General features: G+C 37.0%; 3 protein-coding genes across 6 annotated transcripts in view; all 3 read right to left on the reverse strand.

The window, feature by feature from the left end:
- Positions 1-1,983, reverse strand: part of LOC139961129 (IgGFc-binding protein-like) — an 88,995-nt gene extending 87,012 nt beyond the window's left edge. Inside the window, exon 1 of the mRNA XM_071960069.1 lies at positions 1,749-1,983. Coding sequence (XP_071816170.1) covers positions 1,749-1,845 — 97 coding nt within the window. The 5' untranslated portion in view covers positions 1,846-1,983. The remainder of the gene's footprint in view (positions 1-1,748) is intronic.
- A 2,964-nt stretch (positions 1,984-4,947) lies between these two features.
- On the reverse strand, positions 4,948-18,457 carry LOC139961648 (uncharacterized). Of its 4 annotated transcripts, none has more exons than XM_071961196.1 (13): positions 17,464-18,457; positions 15,647-15,794; positions 14,119-14,717; positions 12,080-12,151; positions 11,758-11,961; positions 11,389-11,565; positions 10,634-10,699; positions 10,237-10,296; positions 9,831-9,890; positions 9,081-9,152; positions 8,610-8,663; positions 7,278-7,475; positions 4,948-5,904 (listed from the first exon to the last, which is right to left on the reverse strand). In XM_071961196.1, exons 2-13 carry the CDS (start codon positions 15,735-15,737, stop codon positions 5,797-5,799), a joined length of 1,761 nt encoding a protein of 586 aa, XP_071817297.1. In that variant the 5' UTR covers positions 15,738-15,794; positions 17,464-18,457; the 3' UTR covers positions 4,948-5,796. The 4 variants fall into 4 exon arrangements, with proteins under 4 accessions (XP_071817297.1, XP_071817223.1, XP_071817369.1 ...); XM_071961122.1 differs by lacking the exon at positions 17,464-18,457 and adding an exon at positions 16,694-16,930; XM_071961047.1 differs by lacking the exon at positions 17,464-18,457 and adding an exon at positions 16,679-16,928 and having other exon boundaries at positions 4,949-5,904.
- A 113-nt stretch (positions 18,458-18,570) lies between these two features.
- LOC139972007 (uncharacterized) lies at positions 18,571-21,422 on the reverse strand. The gene has a single exon (XM_071979189.1). It carries the CDS (start codon positions 21,001-21,003, stop codon positions 19,237-19,239), a length of 1,767 nt encoding a protein of 588 aa, XP_071835290.1. The 5' UTR covers positions 21,004-21,422; the 3' UTR covers positions 18,571-19,236.
- Between the last annotated feature and the right edge of the window lie 831 nt (positions 21,423-22,253).

Here is a 22,253-nt window from a genome sequence, read left to right on the forward strand (position 1 = left end):
TACTAATTATCTTTCATTGAAAGTATAAGGTGAGCTAAAGAACCAATATTTATGATCTCTCATTGAAAGTATAAGGTGTGGTATAGAACCAATACTTATGATCTCTCATTGAAAGTATAAGGTGAGCTAAAGAACCAATACTTATGATCTCTCATTGAAAGTATAAGGAGAGCTAAAGAGCCAATACTTATGATCTCTCATTGAAAGTATAAGGTGAGCTAAAGAACCAATACTTATGATCTCTCATTGAAAGTATAAGGAGAGCTAAAGAACCAATACTTATGATCTCTCATTGAAAGTATAAGGTGAGCTAAAGAGCCAATACTTATGATCTCTCATTGAAAGTATAAGGTGAGCTAAAGAACCAATACTTATGATCTCTCATTGAAAGTATAAGGTGAGCTAAAGAACCAATACTTATGATCTCTCATTGAAAGTATAAGGTGAGCTAAGGAACCAATACTTATGATCTCTCATTGAAATTATAAGGTGAGCTAAAGAACCAATACTTATGATCTCTCATTGAAAGTATAAGGTGAGCTAAAGAACCAATACTTATGATCTCTCATTGAAAGTATAAGGTGAGCTAAAGAACCAATACTTATGATCTCTCATTGAAAGTATAAGGTGAGCTAAAGAACCAATACTTATGATCTCTCATTGAAAGTATAAGGTGAGCTAAAGAACCAATACTTATGATCTCTCATTGAAAGTATAAGCTGAGCTAAAGAACCAATACTTATGAACTTTTCTTGAAAATATAAGGTGAGTTAACTCAGAACCAATACTCATGATCTTTCATTGAAAGTATAAGGTGAGGTACGTATAGAACCAATACTTATGATCTCTCATTGAAAGTATAAGGTGAGGTATAGAACCAATACTCATGATCAGTGGCGTAGGAAGGTAATTTTGAGTGGGGGGCTGAAGACTGATGGCCGGCTGGGGGAGGGGTCTAAGGGGAGGGGAATTTTTTGCATTTCCAGGTGGCCTCAGATGCAATTTGGTGCAATATAGCACACTTCAACACCCACTCCCTTTTGTAAACTTAATTTTGTATTTTCACCTGGCCTTAGATGCAATTTGGTGCTCCAAATGAGATTTTTTTTCTCATTTGGAAATGAAAAAGGGGTTTTCTGACTTGCGAAGCGGGGGGGGGGCGGAATGATACTTCCGCCCCTCCACCTTTTTCACTGGGGGGCTGGCGCCCCCCCCCCCCCTCCCAGCCCCCCGGTTCCTACGCCCTTGCTCATGATCTTACATTGAAAGTATAAGGTAAGGTATAGAACCAATACTCATGATCTTTCATTGAGGTGAGGTACGTATAGAACCAATACTTAGTACATGTCGTTGAAAGTAAAAGGTATAGCAGCTGACAGAGACAATACTTAATGATCTTAATCGACAGTATAAGGTGAGGCATAGAGTCAATACTTTTGATATTAAACCGAACATATAAGGTGAGTTATACAAGTTTTTTCACACAATACTTAATACGTTTTAATTCACAGTATAAGGTGAGTTATTTAAGTTTTGTGAGCCATTCCCAGTTCTAGATTCCAATTTTTCGTCGACCAGATGTTAACACTTTGTGGCATCCATCAAGCAAATATGATAACAAAAAGTATTCATAAATTGGTCTTTTATTCGATATTTGACGATAAAGGTTGATATAATACACTGTTGTAGATATAAATACATATGTATTTGCCGATTTATATAGCAAGGAAGCGAAATTACAAACTTACCCGACGTTGAAGTGGCTAACGTCACCATTAGAACAAGTACGCAAACTTCCATCATGAGTTTCCTTCCCCTTACCGATATGTTACCGGCTGCTACCATTCTAGTCTACCAGGCTAGTGGCGTCCAAATCAGATCTGAAATATTGCCTTTTTTTTTGCACCCCTTACCATATAAGATGAAGGATGACAAGTGGTTGAAGTATCTTCGCGTCGGTTCCTCACCCAGCTATGGCAAAAAAGTCCGGCAATACCCGGTATCATATGCAATTAGACAGGTCATTTGATATGCACGATATCAGATTGGCTGAATATTCATAACCTGCGAATATCTATCAACCGGAAAGTATGTGAAATGTAATCAGCTTGTTTACAGCCGAAGCTGGTATATCTGTTTCCGAGAAATCATGATCGCTTTGCTCTTCATTAAAATTGAGTTTACGTAATATAAAAAAAAATAGAATTTGCCGAAAGAAACTTTTCTGAACAAAACAATGACACAAAACCAAGGTGACGTGCTAGGTTTGTGGTGTTATATATATAATAGTAATAAGTATAGAATTTCTTGCATTCAGCATCGTGCAAGCGAAACACATTTTCTGTTTCTTACCAACATCAATAAAATTTGCCAATTCTACCTTGATCGTTCGCGTATTTTCATAATTGTATGCATTTCGTATGACGCGTATCCATTAACTCTCTACATTATTACTTTAACATTCCTTACAAGCCCGACGGACGATGCCTCTAAATGTAACTGACGTTATCTAGGCAAATTATTTAGCTACAACATGTTTCTGACCATATTATGAATATTCAATCTTCTTGAAATGATCGAGATTGATTCAAAGGTTTATAGAAAAGGTTTGTTGAATGTAATGTAGACTAATGTTGCTGGCAAGGGGTATCATAATACCATATTAACCAAATGAGAACCATTGTATTTGAGCTTGCATCTGAAACCTGAGCCGAATAACTCTGTAAACAAATTAGTGAAGGTACAAAAAAAGGTTCCACGTACAGACGGTTTTACAATAATCCATTCCAAAAAGCAAACTGGCAAAAAATCACGCTTTCCATTTTAACTTTGAATGAGATTCTGAACTTTCCAGCTTTTGGAAAGTACAACGTTTTAGTACTTTCGAACAGAATATTCAAATTGACAAAAATGAACTCAAATAGCTACTTTTTACAGGGTGACAGGTTCGCAAAAGGCGCTAATTTTGTCAGAAACACAAAAGTGTGCCGCTTGTTTCAAGACTAAAGCTCAACCGGTTGCAACAGTGCGCCGATTATATACCACGTGTCAGGTTCCTTTAGGTACTTTATTTGAAATACGGACAGGTACCGGTCATTGCACAGGTGTCTGGCACTGCGCAGAAGGTTGGACACGGCCTGACATGCTTATGATGGCCTATGATCTATACAATGGCACTACTCTGGATAAACTTGGATTATCAATTGAAAATCTTGGACTTTCGGTTGATATTCCAAGTTTTATTCGAGAATCCAGGTTTATCAGACTGAGTCAAAAATTCAGAATCAGTCGAAAATTCATTATCAGTCGATATTATCAATGAACCTTGATTCTTGATAAACCTGGATTTCCAACCGCTAAACATGGTTTTTGTATTTATTGGACATTTGGCTTGCCATACACATTGTCCCTACATTTGTGACTATCATCCAATTTCATGTTTTGATTTTTACTTTCTTTGAACAAACGTATCTCTACAAGAATGACGTATTTAAAGTGTGAGAAACATGATGAGACAAGACTAATGTTGCTGGCAAGGGGTATCATAATACCATATTAACCAAATGAGAACCATTGTATTTGAGCTTGCATCTGAAACCTGAGCCGAATAACTCTGTAAACAAATTAGTGAAGGTACAAAGAAGGTTCCACGTACAGACGGTTTTACAATAATCCATTCCAAAAGCAGAATATTCAAATTGACAAAAATGAACTCAAATAGCTACTTTCTACAGGGTGACAGGTTCGCAAAAGGCGATAATTTTGTCAGAAACACAAAAGTGTGCCGCTTGTTTCAAGACTAAAGCTCAACCGGTTGCAATAGTGCGCCGATTATATACCACGTGTCCGGTTCCTTTAGGTAATTTATTTGAAATACGGACAGGTACCGGTCATTGCACAGGTGTCTGGCACTGCGCAGAAGGTTGGACACGGCCTGACATAGCCTATGATCTATACAATGGCACTACTCTATATATGAATGTGGGTAAACTTGGATTATCAATTGAAAATCTTGGACTTTCGGTTGATATTCCAAGTTTTATCGAGAATCCAGGTTTATCAGACTGAGTCAAAAATTTAGAATCAGTCGAAAATTCATTATCAGTCGATATTATCAATGAACCTTGATTCTTGACTGATAAACCTGGATTATCAACCGCTAAACATGGTTTTTGTACTTATTGGACACTTGGCTTGCCATACACATTGTCCCTACATTTGTGACTATCATCCAATTTCATCTTTTGATTTTTACTTTCTTTGAACAGACGTATCTCTACAAGAATGACGTATTTAAAGTGTGAGAAACATGATGAGAAAAAACATCTAGCATATTGCAACCTGCTCTGTCCTATAGTTGCTTTATTTTTCTTTCCTTTTTTTGGCTTTGTTGTTTGTATGTTTGCAGCTCTTTTGAAGAGGATGTCTTTCTAATATATCTTTTCTAATTTGAACCACTTTTTGTCCATTAAGAAAAATGTCATAATTAGAAAAAAACGATCCATTATCACTGGAAATGCCTGGAATGCCATTTTTCAATACAATTGAATATTTGCTTTACGCATGGCCATCATCACGGGGTTTAGGGGCAAGGGTTTGGGGGGATGGCCCCTCCACCTACGATTTGAGTGAGAAAATTAAGGAAGTGTAAAAAAGTAAAAAAGTGGTAATGAAAGTCAAGAAACAGGTGTCAGGCCCGTACGGAGAGGGTTGGGCAGTGATGACATTTTCAAGGTCAGGGTAGTTTCTTCCAGCTACCTCGGGGTTGTTATTAGCAAACAAAAATATATGGAACTCATCACAGATAGGTCACGGACTTAATGTCATGTAGAAGTAATGTAGATCAAAAGTCATTGGTACTGGTTTTTTGTTTGTTGGTTTTTTTTGGGGGGGGAGGGGGTGTTTCAAAATATATGAAAATTAAAATTCTACTCCTCTTTATTGAGACTCAATAAAGAATCATTAACTTGTTAGCCATGTGAAATTTATTTAACTACAAAATATAATGAAAATTTAAAAATTATTTCCAAGTAAGTTTACTACTCGGTGCGAGCCAATGGTTATGATCATATTGTAAACGGCGAGGTTATGTTGAGTAGAAATTGGCAACCGAAGCTTTGCATAAAACCTTAATACCAGTAATTGCTTCATATTGTGTATCGTGTAATGTAACTAACTAACAAACATACACGTTTCAAATAACATATATAATTTACTACCTGTATTACACAGGGGTGTCTTCTTAATGTTTATATTTACAACATTAAATACATATACCGAAATAACATATGGCACGCTGGTCAAGAGACTGGCTATAGCCTAATATAAAAATATATAAAAAATGAATTGATCCACTCTCAACCTCAGTCCCCTTGCATCGACATTGTGGCTGTGTGATCATGTGTGTATGTTTGTATGTATGTAGGCCTATTTTAGATCCTCCTGCATGCAAGAAGGAACTCGCGAAGAAGCCTCATTGGCTTATCAAAGCCGCGAGCTGACCGAAGTCAGTCTCTTACATTCATATTTAACGTCCATGATTATGAATTGTCAATTGTCAACAACTCTGTAACTAGACGACATACATAAATCTTGGAGTGACTCGAACCGGGGACCTTATGATTGGAAGGCACCGGTGTTAACCACTGAGCTAGCACTCCACATGGCGCGCATGACGCGCATACGGTTACGTCAAATGTGTATCATGTCTCTTTGGAAAGGGAATAGCCTACTGCTGTTTGAATGCTTATGACGTATGGTAAATCGTTTCCAAAAGTAATTTTCATGCATAGAGCTCTATTCTTGGTCGTGTGGTGAATCACATAATCGCACAGTCTCACATAAGTCTTCTAACAGCATTGATATCTCGTTCAGTTCAACCTTCACAAGGGCGTCGACGAGTATCTGTAAAGAAACGATATAAACATTGTTATGTTATGCCACCCGCACACTGAACGACTTATCAGCGAATACAATAATAGACTGACGCGAATGGGTCTACCTACATAAAAATAGGAACCTGATGCCACGGCTGTTATATTTTCCTCCCCTTTCTACATACGCTTCACAGAGACCAGTGCGATCAAAGGAAGAGCAAATCATACACAGAGAAGCAATCACATGAGGAATCGCTCATAGCGCAATGAATAGTAAGGATCGACCCATGCAGCGCATTTAGCAAAGACAAATTGGCCGATATACGCCTTTACAAAGGCTAATGCAATGACTGTTTTCTGTTAAGGCCCTGTCCTCGCTTCGGTCACATGCACAATTGGAATGTAATCAGTCGGTTACATTCGTTAAGACAGGGCAGTCTTTGTCGTGTACCGTTGCAAAATGCCAACTGCCATTCGCCAAAATCACCATATATGTTGCAGTTTTCTCGACTGAAACCTGCGCTACTGATGATATCAGTCATTAAATTGATGGTATTGATAAACAATTGTTAATATCTTCAAATATCGAATAATAAAGTAAAACGGCTTGCCATACGGACGGTTTAACATATCATTCTCCTAAAGTAAGAGTCGGTACGACATGGATCTTGCCGGCCACACTGGAACTTTGACCACATAGGCCTAACTGAAGGATGTATTTACTACTGTGACATAGCAACATAACATTACATGGTAACATACAAGATCATATGGTTCTTCCGATGCGCATTGGTCATCTGTTGTGTTGAAATATCATATTACAAGTAAGCCTTAGTCCTCTGTGCAAACTCTAAAAAGGTAGACCTTTAAATATGCACTGTTAGCCTTGTAGTTTTTGTCTTCGGGTCGCGTTTATAGGGCAATAAAAGAAGCTTCTCGCGGCCCAAGAACATTTTTCCAGTGGGCCGTAACCTGCCTCGTCTAACTGTATCCTTTAAAGCCCCCGAAACTGTTAAACATCAACGATGAAATTAAACATACGATGCTGTGTAGCAACGTTTCTCTTCTATCTTTTGCACTTAATAATGTATTTTGTATGTTTAAATCATTCAGATAAGATTGGACATTTCAAGATAATGCCAAGAGTAATCTACATCAGGAGTGTTTCACTCAGTGACGGCACCAGTCGGTTCCAGTAAAACAACTTAACTGAAGCACCTCCCTCCCGAAGTTTGTACGTGCTGTGTTTTTTATGTTGATATTTTGAACTTTCAAAGTATTCGTCCCAAACTATTAGCTTGCCATCCACCTGCCCCCCCCCCCTCCACCCTCAGTTACCCCACCGTCCCTCTGTAATTCTGGTGCCGTCACTGGTTTCAATCAATAAATGTCAAACCGTACACCAAGAGTTGCTCCGTTGCCCAGTCTCTGATGCCACGCTTTCAAAAGTGCGACGGTTCTCTCGCAAATGTCTTCGGAACTCTTTTGTATACGATGTCGTATGTTTGCCGGAACTTTTAAGAGCTTTCCAAATTCATCCCATTTTGCTTCTACCAAATGGTCTGCTACGTCTGAGTGTATGTCGTCAGAGACACATTTCTAAACATTGGTTTCAAAGAAATACAAGATATGTCGGTATGACCAAACCGACTCTTTCGTTTAGACGTGTTAAAAGTACAGACATATTTACGTAATATTATTATTTTTATGAGTTTCCTATAGAGTCCGTACTCATACCCCACTCCCCCACCCATGCATACTGATTTAGGTAGGGCATTGAACCTTAACGGAAGGGTGGGAAGGGTTTGCTGTCGACTTCCATGTACGGGTGTGCAAGTCCTCCCACGAAAATAGTAAGACATTTAAACGTGAATGCAGGTGAATTTTGAGGCATAATTACACCAGGGAGCTGCTACTCTAACAGGGAGCTGCTACTCTAACGTTAGAGTAGCAGCTCACTGATTACACTATGATAAATTAAGTTTACAACGAAGTCTAAACACATGCATGGTTGTGCTATTAAGTACTCTTGTACACCCGGACGCCGGAGTGGTCGTATTCTAAACTGCAACAAATCACCTCACCATTCACCCGAATTATACGATGCGGGTTACGGTCGAGGGGAATGGAGGGGGCGAGACCCCCCTTGCTCCCTGTTTCGTACTATAGGCTATTTCGGGTATAGAGTATTGATACTAATGCAAGATTGAGTACTCGTACTCCCGTATACAACAATTGTATCTCTACTCTGACCAATGATAGGGTCATTGTGTGGTCATATATGATAGGCAAGTCTATCTCACTATTGGTGAGAATCAGGATCCTATACCATTTTTGGTTAATCGGTGAAAAAAATCACCTGGTGTCAAACCCCCCTGAGTTTTTGTAAGTTTATGACGCTGTCAGCTCCTCGGCACAGGCATAAATGTTAATTCATTGGTTTATGACATTGTTAATTCTCTCTGATTAAAGTCTTTTGTTTCCTATTGTGTATTGGATGTGAGGAACTTACATTATGTTCTCTGTTTTAGACTAAGTATAATCCATCTATGTGCACTTAAACCGATAATCCTCAGATGTAAACAATAGGTCATTTCTCAAAAATTGTAAGGTGTTAAGAAATAAAAACCAACTGGGCCGACAGCATGAGTGTTCTTTAACGCTCTACCAGATATGAAAATTAATTTTGGTGTCAAATTTTATCCTCTTTACCAGCTATATGCATATACTCACATGTCCATATTCTCTCAAAAAGCGTAGCGCCTCTAAAGTATTCGCATCAAATGTCTGTAAGAAAACGAAGAACGTAGTACATGCACTGTATTTAATAAACTTCCTTGTTAGTCAACGTCATCTTGGTTCAGTTGAGGTGAAGGTTTACAGTCCTGTTCAAGGCCAAGGCGCCCCCACACGACTTAACAACACATTACCCCCATAACCCTTAACCACTTGACCACAACGCCATTCGACAAATATATATAGATACATATATATACACACACACACACACATATATATATATATATATATATATATATATATATATATATATATATATATATATATATATATATATATATATATATATATATATATATATATATATATATATATATATATATATATATATATATATATATATGGTTTGAATCTTGCCTTATATTAATCTTGATGCATTGTCTTCCAACTGGGTTGAAAATTTACCTCTTTCATATAGTTGTAGAGGCTATCAATCTCTTTACTTTCTTCTGTACATTTACAGTTTTCTGGAGCAACCTGTGTAAAGATATTTTTCAAATGAAAACGTTAACAAATCTAACTGTGATGATATCTTGAAAATATGATAGATTGTATAATGTTTTTCAAGCATTCGTAATCATTAATAATCACCCGAGCCCTATCTGTTAAAGTAGTCAATAAATATCAGAGAAGAAATTGGCAAGAAAAAGTAAAAGACATATCACAAATTTCTCGCAACTTAATGATGGCATGGCTCAGTAAATATTGCGCAATCGAGAGCGTTAAGAGTGTCCAATGGACATTTATGTCGGTGGGTTCTTTCTTTTTACAACCTCCATTATCTTATAAATATATTTCATTCTTTGCCCAATATTTTTCTCGTGAACCCTGGTTGATCCCGTGCCTAGAGGCTGTATCCTCCCAAATTCCTCAACCCCACTTTGAACATGCATGTCACTCTGTAATCGCCTGAAACGTTTTGGCGGAAAATGCAGCATTTATGCGCTGTATTCTATATTCAAATAGTTATGTTTGACAATTTTGTCAATGGTACACTATTTCACTCAATTAGTTTGTCTCCACTTACAACTATATACAAGAGGAAGCTTTTAACATCTCTTATAACGTTCTCAACACAATACAAAAGTATAAAGGCTGCTTCGTGATACTAATCTTATACGTTATTTTGCTCTATTGAAATAAAAGTTACCTTACCACAACTTCATAGCCGCTATAATCCACGGAAGAACTGGTTTCGATAAGTGGTGTTGCTTGCTGCGAAACAGAGAAATTGATAGGTTTAAATTCAAAATTTGTGTTTGTGGTTGTGAAAATGAAATAGGAAATCAACGAATCGCATAGGCTAAACTGTTGTACCCAATCTACAATAATTCAAAATATTTATTCATTTTCGTGGATATCTTTGCAACTCGTAAAACATGCTTCTGTTTCCATTTTATGAAAGGTACCGATGTTCTTAATTTCTACCGGCACTGACTAAAATGCCAGTCTTTTCTTTTCTACTGGCAAACGGCGAAATCCACTAACAAATTTAGCCAGTAAAAATAGCATTTAAAATCTTTTAATATTAAAAGAAAATTATAAATCTAAAATTTCTTACAAAGCTTCGTGGCTCTGGGTCAACTTGTCTTTGCTCTTTTTGCACGATCATTGTAGATGGCTGTGATATAAGAACATGCAGATAAGTATCTCATATACATAATGTTCTTTTTTCTTTACTCTATCTAATTGATGCAAGAGTATCTTATATATATATGGTACAAATTTGTATTTACAAATTTGATAACTGCGTTGTTATGCCTGCAGCTCAATGTTACAAAGGAATCATTTACAAGATGCGATAATGCGATAAATATATATATATTTATATATATATATATATATATATATATATATATACACACACACACACTTACAAATATATACACATATATTAATACACACATTATGTTTATACATACACTGTGAGCAAACAAACAAAGACAAGGTTATTTTACCAGGTTTGGTTCATATATATCTGCATATGTGTCTTCTGTATCTCCATTTCGGGCTCCTTGTCGTGGCTGTAACCCCAAAAAGACATGTCGGTAATCAATACTTAACGATAAAATCTAGTTATTTATTTAGGGGATAAATACGAGGGGTACCGATCTTAAATTTGATTTGAGACCGATGATGACGTCATCGAGGAGGCTGAGCGGACCGAGGCAATAGCCGAGGTCCGCTGCCCTTCTCGATGACGTCATCAGAGGTCATCCATAATGTCCCATCTACTTTTACAACGTATACGGAGACCGTGCGACCACGCCCAGAGTCACTGTTAGTTCCTGATACCATGCATTCATACTTTGTTATAAATCATGTAATGTGTCAGAGGGTTGGGGATGGAGTGGGGTAGGGGAGATATGGACAAGTTCACGCCATTTCGTTCGACAACTCAGCACAGGAACATTACCGTTTGTAACAATGCACGCGTCAGCAATATTGTGGTGGATTATTATCAAATACTACGAACGTGTTAATAAATTAGTATAAGACAGCTGCACAATCCAAACACGTACACATGATCCGGTTTGATAAACACAAAATCCGGCTTACTACACACATAGTCCGGCTTACTACACACATAATCCGGCTTGCTACACGCACACATAACCCTGCTTACTACAGACATAATCCGATTTACTACAGATCAATGTCATATACGTAGCGGTAAGTAATTTACAACACTATACAGAAGCCACATATATACCTTAAATAGCTTGTCATCATTTCTTGCTATTATGTCACTGTAAGTCGCGTATGGATTTACTGCTTTTACCGATGCCCCTCCCAGCCGAATCGGTTCGTCATCTTGGAATGGCAGACCAGCCGATTTGGCAAAATCTAAGATACGTTGGTGGATTGCCGTGGTTCCTTCATAACGTATCTGAGTTATCAAGATATAAATGGTATAGCCTGTACATAATGTAGAAATCATATATTATCGGAATATAATCGAATATAGTATCTATAATATGTTACCCTTCAATGTATTTTGTAATTTCAAATGAAATTTTTTCATCATTCAACAGGACAACAACAACAAAAATCTTCGACGAAGTTAGATCGAAACGCATACCTCTTCACACGATGATTCTTTTTCTTCCAAGACAATGACATGCCTAAACTCTTCATTTCCAATGCAGTGTGATAAAACAATCGTGTTTGAATCGTGACCCTTGAAGCGAAACAGGTAGTCGCCTTCATCCTTCAGTAGCTCTTCAGCCTTCCCACGGGATATGCGACCTTTAAACCAATGTTCTCCCCGCGAGGTATTCTCTTCCTGATTAATACAACAAACAAACTTCTTGTGTTAGTTTCATCATTTATGAACTATATCAGGATACCCAAAACCATCAATAAATGAACTCAACGAAGATAAAACAATGGATTACTTTTACCTGAACTTGGCTTGTTTCCGTCGGTGGCAGGCGTGGAGGCGGAAGCGGAGGAGCATCTCGTAAAACATTACTCTTTTGACCGAAAAAGAGGAAGAAGAAAAAAAAAAGTCACAGCTTCATTTCAAGGGAGAGAAAATATCATCTTTCAGTAAAGTATATAGTATTAGTCGAGCGCTTGATAAGATCACGATGAATGTGGTAAGACAGAAGGATATATATATATATATATATATATATATATATATATATATATATATATATATATATATATATATATATATGTATATATATATATGTATATATATATATATTTATATTTATATATATATATATATTTATATTTATATATATATATGTATATGTATATATATATATATATATATATATATATATATTTATATATATGCATATGGTATGTGAATGCCACGTCTTTCCAACTAATCAGTACTAACGTTCAATGGACTTCGGACTTTTCAATTCTAAGTGTTATTTCGTATTGCCTGTACATACTAAGCGGGTACTGTGCCACAGTTATAGAGATGCAGGGCTACATCCGTCTGAAAGGTTAACGGATGCATTGTCGGAAAAATCCCTAAATTGACATTCAAGTTATGAACTCGTATCACTTTAGGTTACTTTGTACAAAAGTCACCTACAACAAATTTACCGATCCTATACCTGATCATGTCAATATTAATCGAAGTAAATTGCAAGTTTTGAGTATACATGCAACTTGATATTCTAAATCTTGAATAGTATAGTAAAATAACGCTCAGATTCAAGCATGTGCTATTTTGCAATCGGCTTTGGTTGAAGCAACTCTAGAGATGCGACTTTTGCTTCAACTACCGATCTTTTGTTAGATACAAAGTATGGTTAATTGTTCAAACAAATTGAGAACATATTTCGATAAAGTGAAGAATTTGATTAAGAAGATTTTACGTGGGTGTGCAGGTTTCCAACAAAAATAATTCATGTGCAAAAAAGCGTATTATTATATTCTGACGTATAAAGTACACCTATCACTATGTATACTGAACTGTAAAAAGGTTCCATGGTGCAACCGTTTCATACTTTACCTCAAAATTGTCATTTTGAGGCTATATTTCGAAATCATGGAATGGTAAATTTGTCTGTGGATGAGGCACTGACGCATATCGACTAAAGAAGCAAACTTGAAGACAATTATGTATTTGTTTAACTTTGGCACCCATCACTGCAAAAATGTGAATATGGCTTAGATATAATATCTTCTTTCCAGCAGACGCTAACCTCGCCTGTCCATTACGTTGGTTTAAGATATGTAGATTTTGTGGTTCCTTAAAAATCCCTATGGATTTGCTTCAGCGATTTAGAATTATGGGAACATACGTATTATTTAATCCACGGTTTTTCAATGGCTAAAGTTTTTATGGAAAGTTCGATTTCAGAAGTGACTGAATTGGCAAAAGATATTTCTAGGTTTCGCAGGGACTTCCATGGGAAGCCTCTTACAGCTTTTCTTCTTTTAACACGTCTATCCAGATACTCCAAAACCATCTTATTCGTTACTTTCGGTTTGTTACTATATATAAAAGTGTGTAAAAGTAAGTTGGCCTGACGTTTCGATCCTAGCAGGATCATCTTCAAATGCTAAATGACAAGTAACAGTGACAGAAGGGACAAGAACACGCACAGAATACAGACAGGTTAATGAGCATGGTGAACACAAAGAAATATATGTAAGGGGATTAGTGGACAAGGGATGGAGAGAAGAAAGATACCAACAGGGGAAGAGGAGAGGTAGGAGATTAACAGTGGAGGGACAAAGAGAGGATTGTGGGAAGGGGAATAAACTGGAGAAAGACAAAGACAGAAAGGTGTGGGGGAAAAAGGGGTGGAAAAGAGCTATGAGAAGAGGAGTGATGGGGGGGGAACAAGGGGAGAGGGATGGGGGGGGGGGAACGGAAGAAAAGTTAGTCATGTCCTTCCTTAATGTTGAGCCCATGAAGGTGACTGGTGCGAAGGCACTTATATATAAAAGTGAATGAACAACTTACCACGTCAAAATCTACTTCCCTTTCGAAACTATGCAAGGGAACCATTTCACCGTATTTCGTTCGCCATGTAAACAGGTCTTCCGTGGCTTTGAAGAGCTCCTGGATTAACTTCCCGTCCATTGATTTCATTTTGAGTGTCATTCCTTCCCTCAACAATCGTCTGGGGTATGTTAGAACTCTCAACATTGCAGTAGGCAAAATAACTACTTTCAAACATGGTGTTATCGCAACAAAATGATTGCCCTTGGTAATTGCCAAGATGAGAACTACATCATTTGTGTTTACTTTTATCCCGGATCCTTCTTTACAGCTTTCCAGTGCTACGGCATACATAAGCGTCATCCCAGCACCTTCCATGAATACTGAGTATTTCGAACCATCTAGCGTAACGGGAGGATTGGATTGTTGAAACCTTGCATTTTTCAGCACAGCGACGGCACCGTCCCTGTTTCTATGTACGATAAACACGTTGTTGCATCGTAAAAAGATCGTTAACTTGTCACTCGTCTGAATGTGCAATATGTGGTCCTCTTGTTGAATATCGCATGTCTCGTGTAACTGTGCTGTTTGATAGAACTTGACTGGTTTCGACACAAAATCTGAAATTTATATTAAGAAAGTTTTGTTGTACTCTGGTTCGTCCTACAGTTGTACTCAGGGCGGACTGGGTCTTAGAACCGGCCTGGGCATTTTCCACCTAGACCGGCCTATTATTTATTGATATGCTACTTACATAGTGATCGCCGTCCTTGGGGAGTTTGAAGTTTTGAAGCTAAGATGCAAAATGGTGCTATATTTCTCAATTTTGTAGGTTACAATAATCCTTTAAAACTGACCCAAAAATCATTTTCCAGAAAGCCACACTTGATTAAACTGAGGAAAGATAAAAACGTTACCAAAAGTAGACAAAAATATATGTTTAAGACTAAATTTTATTTAGTTTTTCAAGCATTTTGTGACAACATGCTTGAACAATATTGAAGAAGACCTAAATAAAATCCATTAGCACGGACGGGTTGCTAATAGCACGTTCTGTTACGAACTAACAGACTAACTAACATGGTGATTTCATGAACTGATTCCAACAGTTAAACATATTTCTACACAGCCCGTCTGTATTCTATAAACTACTGTGAACAGGGGCTGTAAGTTTAACCAGGCTCCCCGGCCCACCGGGCCACCGGGCATTGCCCAAATGCCCGTGTGGCCAGTCCGCCACTGGAATGCCCTGTTGGTGGTAAATTCTGTTATGGAGTTACATAGTCATGAGACATATAGTGAAGAGCGTCAAAAGTAAATTTTTAAGCCGCGTCCCGTGTGGATATTTAATTCCACGAATGATCCGGATTTATTTCACATATTTTTACTTCAATGATTTTTCCCCTCTTTCTCTCTTTTACTTTGTCAAGCAAACCTTTTATAACATCGTACGTTTTAACTGACACACACGATATATGCACAATCTTCTGTAACTTACTCTGCGATTACCAAAATAGCTGACAGGAAGGTCTAAGGAGATTCTACTCACTTGATTTTTTCTTGCTTTTATTCTTCTTGCTGTCGCTGAAGAACATTAAAGCACCATAGACTACATTATCTGTCACTCCTCCGGACGCCATAACTGGTCATCAAAGCTCCTCTAATTCTTTCGATCAGACTGTTCATGAACAGTTGGTCTAGAAGGGGCAAAACGTTACGACAGATTATTACATGATATGAGACGTTTTATAGACTGTTATTTTCACATGGGCGTCGATTTGCTTCTCAAAATTCCTTGCTGATGTGTCTCAGCATCGGTCTCAGAAAATCGGGAAAATTTATGTTACGACCCGCCCTGTGAGAAGGCTGTCAAAGTCCTAAGTGTTAATGAGTATTGAAATATATTTATTTAGACCAGTATATATGGACGCTTTCAGTTATTTGTGTGAGGGTGCGGAGTATTGTCCAGGTTACTATACTGAAACTATATATGCTTAGTAAATTGTTTACGAGTACTGCAGTATATATTTCTGAAATTTCGGACGAATCTCACTATCGATCAGTATATTTTCAGTGACGAAAATGTTACTAAAACTTAAGTTGTAGTCAGGCTTACCTGGCTTACCATGGGGCTATTTTCATGATTTCTTATGCCTGATTGAGTGATAAGGACAATGTCGTTCCTAGGTGTCCGTAAAGTTATAACATATTAACTGAACAGTTAATAATTTTGCATGAAATTGCTACTATCTTTTAAAGCGTTACATCATCTTTATATCGTTTCCATTGTTATAGCAGCCACTTGGGACAATTCTTTCTATATACTGTACTTACATGTCCCGCGTCAATGTACTTGTATTGTCAGTATGAGTAGTATGAATATCATGTTATTATCAATTAAAATTTGAGGAACTGTTCATACTGTCAATACGAGTGCTTTGAATCATGAATGGGCGCCTCAATGCAGTTTAGAGAGGTATTAGCATTAGAAAACTGTCCCAACTGGCTGCATTGCCAAGAAATGTTCTACTCGAAAGACATTTTTCCCCATGATAAACAATTTATAGCCTGCAGTACTTACATGGGGTATATTCACACGAATATATATGTGCACACCACATCCAAAGAGATGTGTATTTCAACTTGATGTCCGCCGTACAAACTGTGAAGTCTCCTTGCATCAAATTGTGCACAGTATTTAATTGAAGTGGTACGTTGCAATCCTTTCGTATCGGTGGGTTGCCTTATGCTATATGTGGTAATAGTTTTAAAACAAGGTACATGTATAGGGGTGTACTAACACCATTAAATGAACTTTGATTCTGTTTGTCAAGCGATCATCATATCCCGGTAGATGTACTTCCTTTACGGTATCACGTGATAAGTTATGACTATGCTTTTATCAGAATAAGTGTATTTATATAGTATGCTATAACGTCATTTGGCACAAACATCTATTTGCGAGAATAAGTCCTTTGCTAGAAATAGTGCATTTGTCAGAATTTATAAGTCAATAAATATAAGAAAAATTACGATGAACAAATCTGTTATTGTTTTCCTAAAGCTTAACAGTTCATATTATACGTTAGTCGTCTAACGTAGCCATATTCCATCTCAAAGCCACCGGAGGATAGTATAGGTATCATGATCATGAAAATATAATTGACGACACTTCCTGCACATCTGTATATGACATATGTATAGGCCTACATGTGGTTTGAATTCATGTTTCTATCAATTAAAAGGTGAGGAACTGTTCATACTGTCAATACGGGTGCTTTGAAGCATGATTTGGGAGGACAGTTTAGAGAGGTATGAGCGTTAGAAAACTCCCATTATAAATAAGTTATAGCCTGCAGTACTTACATGTGTTATATGTACGCGGTTATATATACCCGTATCTATATAGGCACACCGCATCCAGTGAGATGTAAATTCCATCTTGATGTTAGTTGTACAAACTGTAAAGTCTTCTTGCATCCAATTGTACACAGTATTTAATTGCACTTCAGTTAATTCAATGTGACAGCACAGAGTTTTATGCCTACGTGTCCGCTGCACTGACGTGGCACCAAAAGATCCTTTCGTATCGGTGGAAAAAAAATACATATAGTGGGTGTACTAACACCACTACTGAACTTTGATTCTGTTTGTCAATATAAGCATATCCTCAGAAACTAGGTTTCATTTGTGGTTCATGTATCCTTTCTTTTTAAGTCAATAATTATAGGAAACCCAAGATGACGACGAACAAATCTGTTATTGTTGTTCTATAATGCTTAACACGTCATATTATACGTAAGTCGTCTAACGTAGCCATATTCCATCTCAAAGCCACAGGGGGAATATTATAGATATCATGATCATGAAAACTATGAAACTTCATGCATATCTTTAAATGACATAGGAGGTAGGCCTTGGGACAGTCACTGTTTGCCACAACAGCTACGGCAACCTTTTGACACTACACCAAACGTGTAGTGAGACCGTACAAGCTCTCACTCTAACATAGGTAATTTGTACTCGTATTCGCACTCGCGAATCAGTGTTCTCATATTAGTACCGGGGCCATTTTGAATAGTAGTCATAGGCGTAGGAGGCTGGAGCTGCAGCTTCACCCGAAGATATTGCCGTGAAAATTCGGGCAATATGCTGATATTGTTTCGGGCACAGCAATAATTGAAATAATCTTGTTTGATGAGAATCAGTAGTTCTGTAGAAAACTCAGCCTCAGGTAATTAGACTAACGTTCTAAACTTGCCCGACTAATCCGACATTGATGTTGTGGAGTTTTGACACAGTTTGAACTCCATGGTTTCCTTCCATGTCCAATACTTTGTTGTGATATGTATCACTGTTGCAATTCTTTATAACGATTTCGATCCACCAGTATGCCTTTCCACATTGGTTACATTTTTCGGGCATATCGTAACAGCCCCCGCCCGCCCCCCCCCCTCCCCAAGCATAGTGGGCGTCTACACCCATGATGGTAGTAGTAGCAACGATGGACTGACGGTGATCTTGGTCTTTGGCAGAACAAAATCTGATCGAATTGTGCTAAGAAAAGTCCTACAGCAAATATTTACAGTCTACCTCAATATAATAATTTCAATAGTAGCTAAAATTCTAACCAAGTTATATATTTACATATATCTACCTAAACGGATTCCTAAACTAGTTAGCAATCATTTTTGAAATGTTCAACTTTAAAATATCGTTTTTGAGTGTGTTTTATTGGCAATTTCACCAACTGGCTATACAGGTTAAAACTCAGCGAAGGACTGTATATTCATACAAATAAATACACGTTCCTGTTCTTCAGAGTAGCCTAACCCACTTACTAATTAAAGTAGTAAACATCGGAAAATAACAGAAGTTTGAAGAATGCCTCAGTTCTGCCGAGATATTAAAACCCTGTAACTATATCAAATGCCCTATTGATGATAACTAAAAAGTATGTTATTAAAAAGGCCATTTTGTTGTAAAAAACTTTAAATACTGAGATTTGTGATTGAGAATGGACCGGGATCTATTTGTCTGAAGGTTTTTCCTCAAACATTACGCCCCACCCCGCCACCTCCACTTCACCACACAAACACTCTCTACTCAGATTGAACCCTCTTCCGCCGCACACACACTTTATATATTTTCGTATGTACTCCTATCTGGGTTTTCCAGTGGTTGATCTAATGCTTTATCTGAGGCTATCCCGCAATTCTCGGAATCCTTACTAAGAGACCTTCCATCCATGCTTGAATCTAACGATAATTTAGCTGGTTGGATTTCTGTTTCTTTTTCTCCTTTGCTAGTTTCAATTTGTGCATAAATCGGTGTCAAGTTATAAATTTCGTCCCAATTGTCCCCGTTTCCAAATTTCTCTTCAACAACGATACCTGTTGAATCTGTCTCCAAGAATGTTTGGTTTGAGGGAATACTAAGTGAACCTCCGCTGTTGCTTGATGATAATTGCGGTCGTTGTTTCTTGACCTCAAGTATTCCTTCACCATTTACCTTTGTTGTTTCAAATAATTTTATTTCTTCAAGTTTTGAGCTTTTATTACATTTCTTTACCACGTTCATATTTTCGTACATATCTTCGGTCAGTAGAAATGATGATCCAGTTTGATCAAGGATTGAGACATCCTCGGCTTGCCTTGTCGGAGAAGATTTGTTGTCTGTTCTAACAAGTTTTTCATCATTGCTGATTGAAATATCCTTCCTTACAAAAGTTGGTGTCAAGTAAATACTTGTGTTATGACATGTTCCTCTTTCAACCTTTGCATGGCTATCTAGAATTCCGAGAGAACCCATCAATAACTCCCTGGAACGAGAACGCTTTCTATATCTAATCACTGCAAACGTGAGCAATATTAGCAGAGACAAAAGCAACGTAAACAACATTGCTAGTTTGATTATCAACATGGTTGTTTCATCTTCAAACACAAGTGACGTCATTTCAGTCGTAGCAACTGTTTCCATATTAATCGTTGTGGACATCAGGTCAATGGAATGGTAATCTTCACTGGTATAGGCGTCTCCATCGTACGCACATGTAAAGTTTTGACGAGATAAGGAAGAAAACAGTACTTTTTTTAATTCAACGGGCAACCAACATCTAGTCTTAATGTCAAGAGAATTAAGGAAATGGATAAACGACCACAAACTGCAATCACAAGTCCATGGATTCCCCCAAGCGCCGACAATTGACAGTTGGGAAAGACTGCGAAACAATTCTATTGAGACAAACGATAATCGATTTCTATCAATACGTAATGTTTTTAAGTTATGCAAATCTAGGAAGGCATCGTTATCAATAAATGTTATACGATTATTGGATATGTCAAGTATACGTAGGCTGATAAGCCCTCGGAAGGTACCCGAGTTGATTTGGGTCAAATTATTTGTCGACATACGAATTTCATTCAAGTGTGACAATGACGAGAAAGATCCATCTTCAACAGTTTCTAAACTATTCTTAGAGAGATTAATTTTTCTCAAGTTTTCATTAGCACTAAAGTCCTTGGTACTGATGTTGACGATACCATGACCATTGAGATCCAATATAGTAGTGTCATGAGGAATTTGTTGTGGAATACGAATTAAACGGTTGACTGTATTATTGCAAAAGAAAGTCGTAGACTGACAAAAGCATCCGAGTACGTCCGGGCAGGACTGAACACCACTGACGACGCTGGCCAGGACTCCAAGCTTTAGTAAACAATTAATCACACACATAGTTACGACTATTGTCATATTTACGTGAACAGAAACACATACACCATGAGTTTTCTTAGCATATATATATATATATATGTTTATATGTATATATATATATATATATAAATATGGTATGTGTATTCGCTTTATGTCGTCAAGTTTATTCCTTATAGCGTGATGAGTCCACATGTACGATATGCAATCCACATATCAAAGAAAATAATTAACCATTTTTGGAAAAACTTTGAATTTGACAATGATAAATCTCGATTCCATCACAAATACTTTCGAATAGAAGATCATCGCTGGACACCGAGATAAGTTTATCACCAAACCACCGTCTAGCTATACGTGTAATGTGTCCGATAATTAGCGTCGTTACATATTAATAAAAGTAATAATAAACAACTGAATCGGCAACAAAACAGCAGTGTCGAATGACTATACGTTTTATGCTAAGGTGTGTAGATATTGTCAATACTACAGTATATGGAAACAACTATTCCTGACACAATATTCATAGAATGATGATATACTCCTTGTACTCCCTTATCGTAATAAAATCCTTTCAACACTAATTAAAGGAAACTGTGTGCATTATGCTTTGGTTTTTTAGTTCAAGAAATCTCCCCGTTTCGTTTTGTATCTTTATTTAGTTTTAATAGCCGTGCCTGTGATATTGATACAAGGAATCAAATCGTCTGTTCTTTGTTTTTTATATCGCGTGAACTATAAAAGTGCTTTCCATTTGATTTTTGACCGGTATTCTACTTACATCGAAATATACTAACTTTTGAAAACAGAGCTAAAAGAGAAACAGTTTTCTGTCAGCTGAGTCAATAATAAGTCATTACAATAATACTATAAAACTTATTGTAAGGATATACGCTGTATTTCACTAACAATTTATAAACATCTGGTTTTTCCGTGTTATGACTACACTGTTAAAAAAATTTCTGTTAAAATACAGAATTTCTCTGGCAGCAGAGTTTCCAGGAAATGTCTGTTATTTCCAACTGCAGATAATCTATGTAAAATAAACAGTCTAAAACTGTTATTAATACAGTTTATTTCTTTCATTATAACAGTTTTTGTCCGTAAACTTACTGTACGACGACCGTTATTTTACACCATGTTCTCTGTAAAATAAACAGTCTGAAACTGTTATTTACACAGTTTTTCCCCCAATTATAACAGTTTCTGTCCGTAAAATCACTGTACGTCAACCGTTATTTTACACCATATTCTATGTAAAATAAACAGTCTAAAACTGTTATTATACAGTTTTTATTTTGCATTATAAAAGTCTTTGTCTGTAAAATTACTGTACGACGACCGTAATTTTACACTGAATTCTATGTTAAATACACAGTATGAGAGCGTAATTCATAGTTTTTCTTTGCATTATAAAAGTTTTCATCCGTAAATTACTATATGAT

The sequence above is a fragment of the Apostichopus japonicus genome, chromosome 1 (assembly GCF_037975245.1).
Source record: "Apostichopus japonicus isolate 1M-3 chromosome 1, ASM3797524v1, whole genome shotgun sequence".
Classification (NCBI taxonomy): Eukaryota; Metazoa; Echinodermata; class Holothuroidea; order Aspidochirotida; family Stichopodidae; genus Apostichopus; species Apostichopus japonicus.

Excerpts from the sequence above, each read along its gene's own strand:
- LOC139961648 (XM_071961196.1), bottom strand. The coding sequence starts at position 15,737 with ATGGCGTCCGGAGGAGTGACAGATAATGTAGTCTATGGTGCTTTAATG. Across the intron at positions 11,566-11,757 it reads AAGAATCATCGTGTGAAGAG|ATACGTTATGAAGGAACCAC; the intron begins GTATGCGTTTCG and ends TTGATAACTCAG. Across the intron at positions 7,476-8,609 it reads TTTTGAGAGAATATGGACAT|AAATGTGTCTCTGACGACAT; the intron begins GTGAGTATATGC and ends ACCAATGTTTAG.
- LOC139972007 (XM_071979189.1), bottom strand. The coding sequence starts at position 21,003 with ATGTGGACTCATCACGCTATAAGGAATAAACTTGACGACATAAAGCGA.